The 14,701-nt window shown below is 33.9% G+C and overlaps 1 protein-coding gene across 2 annotated transcripts; it reads left to right on the forward strand.

Annotated features, from left to right (window-relative positions):
- The first annotated feature begins 8,412 nt into the window (after positions 1 to 8,412).
- LOC104103495 (uncharacterized) lies at positions 8,413 to 11,033 on the forward strand. 2 transcript variants are annotated; one of them, XM_070196687.1, is made up of 2 exons: positions 8,413 to 8,550; positions 10,502 to 11,033. In XM_070196687.1, exon 2 carries the CDS (start codon positions 10,503 to 10,505, stop codon positions 10,857 to 10,859), a length of 357 nt encoding a protein of 118 aa, XP_070052788.1. In that variant the 5' UTR covers positions 8,413 to 8,550; position 10,502; the 3' UTR covers positions 10,860 to 11,033. The 2 variants fall into 2 exon arrangements, with proteins under 2 accessions (XP_070052788.1, XP_070052789.1); XM_070196688.1 differs by having other exon boundaries at positions 8,456 to 8,550; positions 10,499 to 11,033.
- The last annotated feature ends 3,668 nt before the right edge of the window (positions 11,034 to 14,701 follow it).

The following is a 14,701-nucleotide window of genomic DNA, read 5'->3' on the forward strand; positions in this document are numbered from 1 at the left end:
TTTATGGCATGTACGTTTGGGTCATGTCAATTATAAAACCTTGCGGAAAATGATTAACTTGGAAGTACTGCCCAAGTTTGAATGCGAAAAATCAAAATGTCAAATATGTGTGGAATGTAAGTATGTTAAACATCCTTATAAGTCAGTTGAAAGGAATTCAAATCCTTTAGACTTAATTCACACAGATATTTGTGACATGAAGTCAATACCATCTCGCGGTGGAAAGAAGTATTTCATAACTTTTATTGACGATGGTACTCGATATTGCTATGTTTACTTACTGAATAGTAAAGATGAAGCAATAGACGCATTCAGGCAATACAAAAATGAAGTTGAAACGCAACTTAACAAGAAAGTAAAAATGATAAGAAGTGATAGGGGTGGTGAATATGAATCTCCTTTTGAAGAAATATGTTTAGAATATGGAATTATTCATCAAACAACAGCCCCTTACACGCCCCAATCTAATGGGATTGCGGAAAGAAAGAATCGCACATTAAAGGAGATGATGAATGCGTTGTTGATAAGTTCTAGTTTGCCACAGAACTTGTGGGGGGAAGCCATTCTTACGGCTAATCGAATATTAAATCGAGTGCCCCATAGCAAAACACAATCCATTCCTTATGAACAATGGAAAGGAAGGAAGCCCAACTTGAATTATTTTAAAGTGTGGGGGTGTTTGGCAAAAGTGCAAGTTCCTAAACCCAAAAGGGTAAAGATAGGACCAAAAACCGTTGATTGTGTTTTCATAGGATATGCGACAAATAGTAAAGCATATCGATTTCTGGTTCATAAATCAGAAAATCCCGACATTCATAATAATACGGTTATAGAATCAGATAATGCTGAGTTTTTTGAAAATATATATCCATATAAAAAGGAATGTGAGTCGTTTGGTGAAGGATCTAAACGACCTCGGGAAGAAACAAAAGAAAGTACATGTAATCAGGAGAATCCAAGACGTAGTAAACGTCAAAGAACGTCTACTTCATTTGGACCAGATTTTGTGACTTTCTTATTGGAGAATGAGCCTCAAACATTTAAAGAAGCTATGACTTCTTCGGAATCATTGTTTTGGAAAGAGGCAGTCAATAGTGAAATAGAATCCATATTGAACAACCATACATGGGAATTGGTTGATCTTCCTCCTGGAAATAAACCTTTGGGTTCTAAATGGATTTTTAAGAGAAAAATCAAAGATGATGGCACTATTGATAAATTCAAGGTAAGGCTCGTAGTCAAAGGGTATAGACAACGAGAAGGTCTAGACTACTTTGATACATACTCTCCAGTTACAAGAATTACGTCCATACGGATGTTAGTAGCATTAGCTGCAGTGTATGGTCTTGAAATTCATCAAATGGATGTTAAGACGGCCTTCTTAAATGGAGAGTTGGAGGAAGAAATTTACATGGAACAACCTGAAGGGTTTGTGGTTCCAGGTAAAGAAAAGAAGGTATGTAGACTTGTTAAGTCTCTTTACGGACTAAAACAAGCACCCAAACAATGGCATGCGAAATTTGACCAAACAATGTTGTCAAATGGTTTTAAGATAAATGAATGTGATAAATGCGTGTACATTAAAAATGTTCCAAATCACATAGTCATTGTTTGCCTATATGTGGATGATATGTTGATAATGAGTAATGACATTGCCAACATAAATGCTACTAAGCGTATGCTCAATAGCAAGTTTGATATGAAAGACTTGGGAGTTGCTGATTTAATTCTGGGAATTAAGATCAATAAGACTCCTCAAGGTCTGGCATTGTCACAATCTCATTATATTAAGACAGTACTTGAAAAATTCAAGCACTTGGGCTTTAAAGTTGCAAAGACTCCAATTGACGTGAATCTTGCATTAGCAAAGAACAAAGGCCAAAGCATATCACAATTGGATTATGCTCGTGTATTGGGATGCTTAATGTATATCATGAATTGTACACGACCAGACATAGCTTGTGCTATAAGTAAACTGAGTCGATATACGAGCAATCCAGGCCAATCTCATTGGATGGCAATGAAACGAGTTTTGGGATATTTAGAACATACCCAGAACTTTGAATTGCACTACAGTAATTTTCCTGCGGTGATTGAGGGATACTGTGATGCAAATTGGATCACCGGTTCAACTGATTCTAAGTCCACGAGTGGATATGTATTCACTATTGGTGGAGGAGCGGTATCTTGGAAGTCGTCCAAACAAACATGTATTGCCCGCTCTACAATGGAGGCTGAATTCATAGCCTTAGATAAAGCCGGTGAAGAAGCTGAATGGCTCCGGAATTTCTTGGAAGACATTCCATTTTGGCCCAAACCGTTGGCACCAATATGCATACATTGTGATAGTCAAGCGGCAATTGGAAGGGCTGGGAGCGTCATGTATAACGGTAAATCTCGTCATATACGACGAAGACATAAAACCGTTAGGCAATTACTCTCTAGAGGAATTATCACAATTGACTATGTAAAGTCAAGTGATAATGTGTCGGATCCACTTACAAAAGGCCTAACTAGAGAGGTAGTTGAGAAATCATCAAGGGGAATGGGGCTATGGCCGAGAACAAGTCATTGTGGCGGTAACTCTACCTAGAAGACTGGAGATCCCAAGATCTAGGTTCAAAGAGATCAAACAAAGTCATTAATGACGGTTCAACATTGTCAAATAAAATTTTAGTCCATTCTCGTGATGAGACAATGTTCAGTACCAAGGATAAAGCATTAAGGCTTTTTAATGATTTCTAAATTTGATACGGGGTATATCAAATAGTGTATCTACAGGATGACACGTTTAGGAATCACCTATTTAAGTGTGAAGTGTGAGCCGCTTCAAGGAGAACTTTGTAAGGCCAGTTCTCTACGCACTTATGAAACCAGGCGGTGTTCATGGCTGAAACGAACACAACAATGAGAACCAAAGACGGTTAAGGGTTGATTGTGTGACTTATGGTTGTCTAGGTATACACCAAAGTTTGACGGTTCAAAGATATCAAATCTACCGATTGATCGAGTATATCTGACATAAGTTCACTATGGAAAGTTCAAAGGGAAACCTGTTTATCCAGATGCGATTAATACTTGCTTGTAAATCACATAGTTTTTCATGCATATTTTCGTGATATAGTGATTCCCCATTCATATGGAGGATTGTTGAGGTTTTATTTTTTAAGATGTAATATTCTTAAAATGAGGGTGAATGGGAAATGGAGGGAAAATGAAATTTTGAGTAAAATTTTAAGTTTCCCCCTCTATATATTGAGTAAAATTTTACTCAAAAGTCATTACTGTTAATAAACAACCGTGTTTCTTACATAAGAGAACCCAACGGCAAAATTGTAAAGGACTTGTGGCAATTATATATAGAATCTAATGCCTCATCACAATGGTGAGGAATTTCAGCATCATGTATGTTGAAAAGGCAACCGAAAATGTTTTTCAGATTGGGCTTTAATAACAATTTGTCATCTTCAAAGCTTTTGTCCATCTCTATGGAGTGGATGCATCATCTCTTTTTTAAAAGTTATGTTTTCTTTCCTTCGTTCATACATATGTATTTTTGTTTTTCCTTTACTCACTTATCCCATATGAATGGATCACGGCGTTTGAATTTCATCATTCTGGAAAAATGACTTCTAAAGGAGATATAAGGGTCACGACTTTTCCACCAACATCACTGTTTGCATATTCTCATTTGACATCTTATTTTCTTCATATTTCATATCTCTCCATCTAATATCAAAAAATAAATTCCCTAAAATGTTAGCGAAAGCCATGGTAATACCTTGAACTCGGCCTATAATGTTTTTTCAAGTAGTAGGAATTGAAAAAGTGAGTACTTTTTGGAATTTTTTATGTAGCAATCGTTGTTGCACAGATTTTACAAACATATCTTGGAGATTCTTGGTTATTTTCAGGTTTAAAAGACGAGCATGAAATTTTGGCGCTAGGACAGAAAGATCCTTGGCGTTGTAGCTTTGATGTAGAAAGGCCCTATTTCATGTGAGTGGATGTTGGTCGGATATAAATTTTACATTTCTCAATTGGCCAGGTTTATTAAAATCTTTACTTCTCTTAAAATTAATGACATTTTTATTTGTTAAGATCTTTTTCGATGGAACTCACGTGCTAACTCGTATCTTGATGCTGAGTGTTAGATTATCATTTGAATCATGCAAGATATATTATTATGAATTTATGACTATACATTGAAGTTATTATTAAATTTAAATATAAAATAAGTCCAAGTAAACCTCCTATTATAAAAATAAGAAAAATGAACTTTTTCAAAAAGTATTTTCTCTTCTTTCCATTTCCAGAAAATCAAAGAAATGACAAAAATTTAGAAACCTATACAGATTGTAAGACCTAAAAATCTAATAAAATTATTTAGTTAAGTTTATAATTTCTAATCGAGGAAAAAATAAAACATATCTACACTTGATACTGAAAGTCTTTTTTTATAATACTTAAAAGTATAAAAATGATTAAAATGAGCGAGAAGGTAAAACATTTACGTGTCTAAAAAAAGTTGTTTGTGTGAAACCATACAAAAATTAAAAACAAAAATAATATTTTACCTAACCATTACTTGAAATGTAGACATTTTGAGTGAAGTGTGATTAACATTGGGATTGTGTTCATATATATTTATTATGGGATTACCTTCATATCCTCAATTATATATGAATCACATCACACACATGTAAAGAGTGGTTATAGTGAGTAAATTTTTTCTTTCTTCTTTTAGTGATGGAGAAGAAAGAGATAAATTATTGATGGTGCTTCAATGGAGAAGTATAATGATATATGGTGGATATAAAATATTTTATGATTGTTAATTTAGACATTAATTAATGTACGGAAGGAAATAAAGCTTCATAATTGTCGGAATATAATTAATGACAACATGATTTTAATAAGGATGAAGAACGACAAAGTTTTATCATTTTTGTTACTTCTAAAAAAATTTATTTGTTACTATGTGGTTGTATATGTAAAGTTACTACTCCTCCAATAAAATAAGAACAACCCCATGTTCAACCCCCTTTTTACTAGTAATATCATTGTGGTAGTAATATCACTTTTTCTTTTGCCTTCAATTTATTTTTTATTTTTATGAAACTGATTATACGAAGTGTGTTGGAGCAATCGGAAAACATAAATATGTCCTATAATTTATTCAACTAATAGAACTAAAACCATAAAGAATTTTTTTAAATTGCAGTAATTTAGTTTTATTTCATGCTGGTAATTCATTAGTTTTTAAATAAAAAGCTGATGTGGCATTCCCAATGACCAGCAATTAGATTTATCTCTTTTCTCCTTTTTTTTTGCAATATTTCCCTTTACCTTACTTAAAGAAAATACAAAAAAAAAAAAAACACTAACAAACTTGTGTCTTTTCCCTTGATTGTAGCTACATGATAAATAAGGAAAAATAAATTTTACCGCCGTTTCTAAATTCTAATGGATGCGTTCCTAACATATGCGACTTTTCCCTTTAGTTTCTAAGACAAATGCTTAGTAATGTTTTTGCTAATTTGTATGGAATAAATGCTTACCGTTACAAGAAGGTTTAAATGCTTACCGATACTTACCGCTATAAGAAGGCTTCGGCTTCAATGAGGTTTAAATGTATTTGCCTTTTTTGCAACTACAAAAAGACGAATAACTTTCATTCTCATGTGAATTCTCAACAAACTAAACCAAAAATGTAGTTTCACTGTTTTATTTGCTCATGGAGTAGTCAACAGTGAGTACTTCATGCATTTCTTCACTTCTTTTATTTTTTTTGCTCAAACATATCTAAATTAAATATCAGATGATTTATTCAACGAAGGATTTATATATGGATATATCTTTTGTTTAAGTGCCTTGAGTTCATTATTGACATATTATATTTCTCGTAGCCTTGTGAATGCGATTCCCGTATAATATTGTATGCTGTCAATGGGCAAGAATTGAGACCGTAAAAGGTGTGGAGTCCATAGCTTTTGTTGGAGAATGTAAAAAACTAGAAAGTTTTGTGCTTGATCTTTTCTTTTATCTTTTGCAAAGTTAGAGAATGTGGCAGTGTGACAGATCCCGTTTTTTTCTTTAAAGAGCCTTACACGGCTTGGCACATATATATATATATATATATATATATATATATATATATATATATATATATATATATATATATATAGGTTTGATCTATAGAGAGGTGATGCAAGACAAGAGGGGTTGCTCCGATGGTAAGCAACCTCCACTTCCAACCAAGATGTTGTGAGTTCGAGTCACCCCAAGAGCAAGGTGGGGAGTTCTTGGAGGGAAGGATGCCAATGGTCTATTAGAAACAGCCTCTCTACCTCATGGTAGGGGTAAGGTCTGCGTAATGGTCTATTAGAAACAGCCTCTCTACCTCATGGTAGGGGTGGTAGGGGTAAGATCTGCGTAATGGTCTATTAGAAACAGCCTCTCTACCTCATGGTAGGGGTAAGGTCTGCGTACACACTATCCTCCCCAAACCCCACTAGTGGAATTATACTGGGTTGTTGTTCCTATAGAGAGGTGACGTGAGACCTCTCCTAGCCAAGTAATGTATTTATCTTTTTTCTCTTTTTATCCTTATTTTCTTAACCGGAGGTTAATCTTATTTCTATCTTATTTATTGTATCTAATTAAATATTAATGACAAATTATTTAATTTCATCAGCTATATAAAGTCCTTTGGTTTATTCGTTATTCAAAAATAAGTTTTAATAATCTCAAGTGATTATTCAAAATTTTGTAAAAAATAATTTGAAGTACACGTGCGAGTGACTAATCTGCTAAAAGGCAAAGAAATACATCTATTTTGATAATGAAACCATATCGTTGACTGATGTAGTTTATTTTCCGAACCTATCGTTGACTGGTGGTTTATTTTCGGAACCTATTCAATTTATAGCTATAAGAAAAAGGCCCAAACACTGCTGGAACAGTAAAAAGATAAAATAGTGACTGCGATCAACTTTGATGTCGTACTTGAGTTGGAGGGCTTTCCCTCCATCTCCATCTATGAGTCAAGTAATTAGTTATCTCATCTTTTCCGCCTCTTTTTTTCTTTTTTACCTTTGGGACTATTTTATGTTTAGAGGTATAATTGAAAAATAGCCACAATTTTAAAAGTAATCGAAATTTAATCATTATTTTATCAAATAAAAATATCCTTAAAAATTCAAAAAAAAATCAGCATGATATCTGGAGTTATAATTTTTTCGGAAAAGGGTCAGAAATGCCCTTAACGTATTAGAAATGACTCAAAAATGCCTTCCTTCCACCTATGGGTTCAAATTTGCCCTTAATATTATTTTTAGACTTAAAAATGCCCCTCTCTTAACGGAAAAATGACATGGCATTGATGAACATTTTAACATTAAGGGCAAATTTGAAGTCATAGGTGGAAGGAGGGCATTTTTGAGCCATTTTTAATACGTTAAGGGCATTTCTGACCCTTTTCCGTTTTAATTAAACATGTAGCATTTATTTAGTCTGGAAAAAGTGATTTTTTTTTTCTAAAAACTGAAAAAAATGAAAATATTTTTTCTTCCAGTTTTTAGAAAAAAAACTGCTTTTAAAAAAGCTGAAAAAATATTTTCTAAAACAATATTTTTGTAAAAACTGGAAAAAAATTAAAAAATAATTTTCTAAAGCAATGTTTTTGTAAAAACTGAAAAAAAATATTTCCTATTCTTCTTCCTTCATTGTTTGTCCATATGCTTTCAGAGTTTATTTTTTATATATTTTAGTTCTTACATCAAAACTGAAATATTTTCGTTTTTTTCAGTTTTTAGTATAAAAAAAATTTACTTTTTTCCAGACTAAATAAATGCTACATGTTTAATTAAAATGCCATTTTTTCAGAACTCAGAAAGCCAATCTATTCCTAAATAGGCATTTTTAAGCCTAAAAATAACATTAAAGGCAAATTTGAACCCATAGGTGGAAGGAGGGTATTTTTGAGCCATTTCTAATACGTTAAGGGCATTTCTGATCCTTTTTCGTAATTTTTTACCTATGAGATACCAATATAATATACTGTAATTTCATAATGTGTTTGAATTCCAGCATAATATGCCAAAAGTTTTTATGCAAAAAATTCATAATCCAACATATTATGTTGAAACTTACCGTTTTTCTATTAAAATAATGACTATATTATGTTGAAACTTACTGTTTTTCTATTAAAATAATGACTATATTTTTAATGACTTTCCAAATTCTCCATTACCGGTCCGAAACCGACTAGCTCATGCTATTTGTACTTTGAGAGGGAGTAGATATTTGATTGTTGGGCCATCCAAAGACCTTCCTCTGTATTGTTATCCGTATTCTGTTGTCTCTAGTGAGACAATTTGTTCGTTACTTAAAATTTATTGGACCCGGCCCAAGAAGAGCCCTCAAATGCTTCGTCTCTTATATTTATGCTCGCATTCAAAGAAAGACACAGCGCTCTTCTCTATATTTGCTCTGCTGCATTTCAGTGAGGAAAATCTAAAGAGTCGTCCAAACACACACCTGATTCAGGTTTGCTTTAATATTACTCGCTATATATGTAGCATTTAAACTGTACCCTTTTCAGATCTTAAATATGTCGTGTTAGGCAACTTGGAAAATTTCGTTTAGGATTGACCAGTGCCTGCTACCTGTTTGATGGAATGTTTATACATGAACTTGTTTTACTGTAATTGGAATTGGGCTATCTTGGTTAACAAAACCCTTTTCGTTTTTGGGTCAACCGAGTGAAATGTTGTGAGTAAATCGCTAAAATTTGAAAGAATTCGTAGGAAGCATGAATTTGGTATTTGCTATAGATGAGTGTTTGAGGAGGAAGTAAAGCATTAAAATGATGTTTTCATGGAGATGGAGATGTTAAAGCCCTGTTTGGTATGCAGTTTTTATATCTTATGCTTAGTTTATTTCTGCCAGTGTATAGAATAATCACTTATTAGTGAATAACCAAACTGTTACTTAATAGTTGATTAAATTCTACTCAATTATCTAGTACCCAATACGGGAAGAGTCAGAATCAGTTTCAAAATCCAAACCGACCATGCCTAGATATCTTGCAAGAGTCAGTGTGTTCTTGAGTCCATCTTTACCAGTGCTAGAGGAATTGGTTTACCAGTTTGCCACCATTATCTTTTCCATAAGCTGTAATCATTGAGGAATCTATAAAGTATTAAGCTTAAAATTTGGAAAAATTAAAACAAAGTCTCTTATTAAACTTAACAAAAGATGGGTTTTAATGGCTTAAAACCAACTTTTATGAGTAAAAATTAGTTGTTTCGTCTTGGTGTAATGTGGCAAATGTAAATGATGTTGAAGCCATGTTACACCTACTGAGTACATTACACGATATGAAGTGTTAATGCACTTTTTGTAATTACATTCCAGCATTTCTTTTTTTGCTGGATGCGTTAATAAAATCCTTATTACTTATCAAGGAAAAAGCTGTTTCTTCAAAATTCATCCCAATGTTTCGCCTTCGGAAGTGATACTTTTTTTTTTTTGGGGGGGGGGGGGGGGGGGGGAGGTGACGGCTATTTTACTGTTTATTTCCTCGTAGAGTAAAAAAGAAGCCATTCCACCTTTCTGGAAATGGTGACAATTACCATGTTTGCCTGTGCAATTCTTTATCCTATTCCACGTTTTGCCCCAATAGCCATGCACCTCAGCTATCAATTCATTGCAATCGTATCCTTTCTGTTGACTTACACCAGTCTGTACCTTGGCCCACCGTCATGTTTACTTGCTAACTGCCGTTTCCAGCCACACTTGCTATATCTCAGGTCCATCTTCACCTTTCCTGTTGCTTTCCATGTAATTATAAAAGGTATTAAACGGAAGATTGCCTCGTTCAATGTGGAAATCAGGAATTAGTTTTCAATGAAATTTAAGAAGAGCACTGATTTTAGAGGACATGAATTACAGATAGATCGACTATATAAAAAGAGACTTTAAGTCCTTGAAACTCAAAATGGTAAATTATCTGTCAAGTTGTATATATCTATTATCTGCTAAATAACTCTTCCATTGCTGGATTTGGAACGGATGGTCTATGAAGCCATCTCATAAATGATGGATTTGTACTCCCTTAGCTATCTTTTAGGATTAGTAGTTATTGTTAGCTCTAGTGTAAGATACAAAATTGCATTTCTTGATGATGAGAAGTACTCCCTGAATGTTGAGCTCTATCTAAGATTTTTTGATATTTCATTTAACTTCTTTGATGGAAGGGGAGCCTTGGCGTAACGGATAAAGTTGCTGCCATGTGATCAGGAGGTCACGGGTTCGAGCCGTGGAAACAGCCTCTTGCAGAAATGCAGGTTAAAGCCATGTACAATAGACCCTTGTGGTCCGGCCCTTCCCCGGATCTCGCACATAGCGGGAGCTTAGTGCACCGGGCTGCCCTTTTTTTCTTTTGAGTTAACTTCCTTGATGATACTTCTTTTGATGTCTTTGTTACTTCTAGCAGAATGGTGATTCCCCCCCCAATTAGACCAGACAGAGTGACAAAGTATCTCAAACCTTACGTGCTGAGGATGCACTTCACAAACAAGTATGTAAATGCTCAAGTAGTTCACACACCAACTGCAACAGTGGCTGCTTCTGCAAGCACACAAGAGAAAGGCTTAAGGCTTGCCATGGTAGAAGGAAAAGAAAATACTAGAGATGTTGCTGCTGCTGCAAAAATCGGTAAGTTGTTAGGAGAGCGATTGCAGGCTAAAGGTATTCCCGCCATATCTGTTTTCTTTAAGAGAGAGCAAAGATACCATGGAAAGGTCAAAGCAGTTATTGATTCAGTGAAAGAAGTAGGCATAGAACTGGTTTGATTGAAACACAATGACCACTTTCTCGTTTCACGGCCTGCTGGATTTCCTCCCAAGGCAAAGGATTTATATGTTCTATTGGCTTTGCAAATCTATTTTCGCGACAATTTACTCGTCTCAGTTCTTCCAAACTGGAGCAATATGTGGTTTTCAATGTATAAGATGTCACTTATGACATTCCCTGTGTTCTGAGTCTTTTATTGCCAAGAAGAAGGTTACTAGCCTCTTGCCCCCCCCCCCCCCCCCCCAATTCCCTCACCATCCTACGCCAGCCACATGACTATTCTCCAGTAACTATTTTCTTCTCGAACCTGATAATTGTAAATCTTATTCATCATTTGCGTAAAGTTGAGTTAAACTAGGATGTAGGAGATGTGGTTTCTATTTCGGGTTGAAAATCTGAACTTCTTGAAAATCAGATTAAGAAACAAAGGAAATTTGTGCAACATTATCACATGATACTATAATTATAGCCTGTTTGGCCGTGCTTTTTTTTTTGCAAGAAGTGTTTTTTTTATAGCCAAAAGTACTTTTTCCTCCAAAGTTAAGGTGTTTGGTCAAGTTTTTAGAAGGAAAAGTCTTTTCAATAGAAGCAGAAGCATTTTTTGAGAAGTGAAATAAAGTAGTTTCTTCTCAAAAGCACTTTTTGAAAAGCATTTTTGAGGAAAATAGCTTGGTCAAACATTAATTGTTGCTCAAAAAAGTGTTTTTTAAACTTATTAGATAAACACAAACTGCTTCTCACAAAAAATAATAAAGTATTTTTCAAAATAAGTTGATTTTAGAAGCATGGCCAAACATGTTATTGTCTAATAACTTATTGGGCTTTCAAATCAAGTATTTAAGGAGAATGATCGAAAGATGTTTTAATTCCACAATTGCATGAACGATAATTGTCTAGTCAAGTAAAGTCTCTCAGTTATATTAAGACTAGTGGAATTGTCTACGCTTCGCGCGATCATAAGAAACTTCATTGAATTTACAAACTTCTTTTTCTAATACTCAAATATTAAAAAATTATGACTTTAAACAAAAGGGGACATCAGATAAATACATTGTAGGAGAAGCAATATGTGGAAGCAAATTTGTAGGAGAAGCACCATTTACTCTGAAGTGAAAGCAAAGGCATTCGTGACCATAAACATGAACATATGATTTAAAGAACATCAGAAATTATAATAATATTAATTGGAACCAAAGTTTCGCATCTTTAGAGAAGACCAAGAATTTCAGCAAAAAATAAAAAGGATAAGACCATGCTGATGAAAATTTGGAATAACGTAACAGGTAAATAAAAGAATGAAGTAGCTGTAATAGGTTATTATTAAGAGTAATTTGCATTTCCTTCTTGACCGGATAGAAGTATCATAAATATCCCATTTGATAAAAATAATTTATCAATCTTTCCTAGTATAGTCATAGTCCCAACTGCCCCCATTTCAACAATAAAATTTACATTACTAACATACTCCTCCATCAAGCAACAATAACTACAGAATAAAGTTTTAAGTATAATGAAATTGATTGACTTATCAGCACATACATTAGTGTAGGAGAATTCTAGGGGTTTTGACTTTTGGGGGAAAATGGATATTTCTTTAATAGTGACTTTTGAGTTTTTTAAACATGAGTGGAATGAAAATAATGAGGAAAAATGGCAAAAAGAATAGCATTGTTATAAAATAAAAGTAATTTAGTAAAATATGAACAAGACATGTTGTTATGAAATAAAAACAATTTAGTAAAACATGAACAAGAAATGGAGATAGAGAGAAAGAAGAGATTTTCTTCTTCAATTGTGTGTATTTTTCTATCTATTACAAGGCCTTTATATAGGCATGAAAGTGAGGAAAAATATATCACTGAATATGTCATTAAGCATAGAAATATGTCATTGAATATGTTATTAAGCATTTGAGAAGATCATGGAGGAAGAGAAGACATCCACCATAATTTGATTTTTCTTATAACACTCCCCCTTGGATGTCCATAGATAATGTGCCTCGTTAAAACCTTATTAGGAAAAAACCCTATGGAAAAAATATCCTAGTGAAGGAAAAAGAGTACACATGTTTAGAAATACGCCTTTTGGTTGCCTCGTTAAAAACCTTGCAAGAAAAACCTAGTGGGACAAAACCTTGTAAGGGAAAAAAGAGTACAACGCGTATTAACTCCCCTTGATGAGAGCATCAATTCACATCCTTGAGTCTTCACATCCCAATCTTGTACACTTGTTTTTTGAAGGTTGACGTCGGTAGAGATTTGGTGAACAAATCAGTCATATTATCACTTGAACGGATCTGTTGCACATTGATATCACCATTCTTTTGAAGATCGTGTGTGAAAAATAACTTTGGTGAAATGTGCTTTGTCCTATCCCCTTTTATGAATCCTCCCTTCAATTGGGCTTTGCATGTTGCATTGTCTTCATACAAAATTGTGGGTAGTTTGTCACACTTCAAACCACATTTGTCTCGAATAAGGTGTATTATAGACCTCAACCATACACATTCTCTACTTGCTTCATGAATAGTAATTATCTCAGCATGATTAGATGAAGTAGCCATGATTGATTGTTTAGTCGATCGCCAAGATATGGCAGTGCCTCCATATATAAACACATAGCCTGTTTGAGATTGAGCCTTGTGTGGGTCAGATAAATACCCAGCATCGGCATAACCAACAAGATCGGGACTGCAATCATTGCCATAAAATAATCCCATATCGGTAGTCCCTTTTAGATACCGCAATATTTGTTTGATTCCATTCCAATGTCTCCTTGTAGTAGTAGAGCTATATCTTGTTAAGACATTAACTGAAAAAGTTATGTCAGACATTGTAATGTTAGAAAGATACATTAGTGCACCAATTGCACTAAGATATGGTACTTTGGGACCAAGAAACTCTTCATTATTTTCATGAGGTCGAAATAGATCTTTATTTATATCGAGTGATCTCACAACCATCCGGGTACTCAATGGATGTGCTTTATCCATATAGAATCGCTTTAAAATCTTTTTAGTGTATGCTGATTGATGGACAAAAATTCCATTTTTCATATACTCAATTTGTAGACCAAGACAAAATTTTGTCTTTCCAAGACCTTTCATTTCAAATTCCTTATTTAAATAGTCTATTGCTTTAGGAAGCTCCCTAGGAGTTCCAATGTTATTTAAATCATCAACATACATGACGATTATAATAAATTTAGATCCGGATCTTTTTATAAAGACACAAGGACAAATTGAATCATTATTGTACCCTTCTTTTAACAAGTACTCACTCAGGCGATTATACCACATGCGCCCTGATTGTTTCAATCCGTATAAGGATTTTTGAAACTTTATTTAATAAATATTTTGGAAACCTTAATATGCTTCAGAACAATTTAAATCCTTCAATGATTTCCATTATACGCATATCACATTTTTCTTGTATTGCAGATTAAAACCTGAAATGGCGACATCCACCACAGGAGAACATGTCTCTATATAATCAATGCCAGGATATTTACAAATCTTCTTGTGACACAAGTCGTCTTTATGTCTATCGACTTGACTTTTTCTTTTCCGCACAAGAACACATTTATACTTTCACTGACTTTATACTTTCAGGTGTTGGGACTATCTCCAACTTTATATTTTTCAGGTGAAATCAATTTTCATTGCGTATTTTTCATTTGGCCAATCATTTATCTGTCCAAATTTTATGACAAATTTGAGCTCAAGATCCTCGTCAATATTAATAATATTGAGTGCTACATTATATTAACAATATCGCCGACGATCATTTTATATCGGTTCTACTATTACCCAATAAAGACATAACTTATTGAGATCTCTGTA

The sequence above is a fragment of the Nicotiana tomentosiformis genome, chromosome 3 (genome assembly GCF_000390325.3).
Source record: "Nicotiana tomentosiformis chromosome 3, ASM39032v3, whole genome shotgun sequence".
In the NCBI taxonomy this organism is placed as follows: Eukaryota; Viridiplantae; Streptophyta; class Magnoliopsida; order Solanales; family Solanaceae; genus Nicotiana; species Nicotiana tomentosiformis.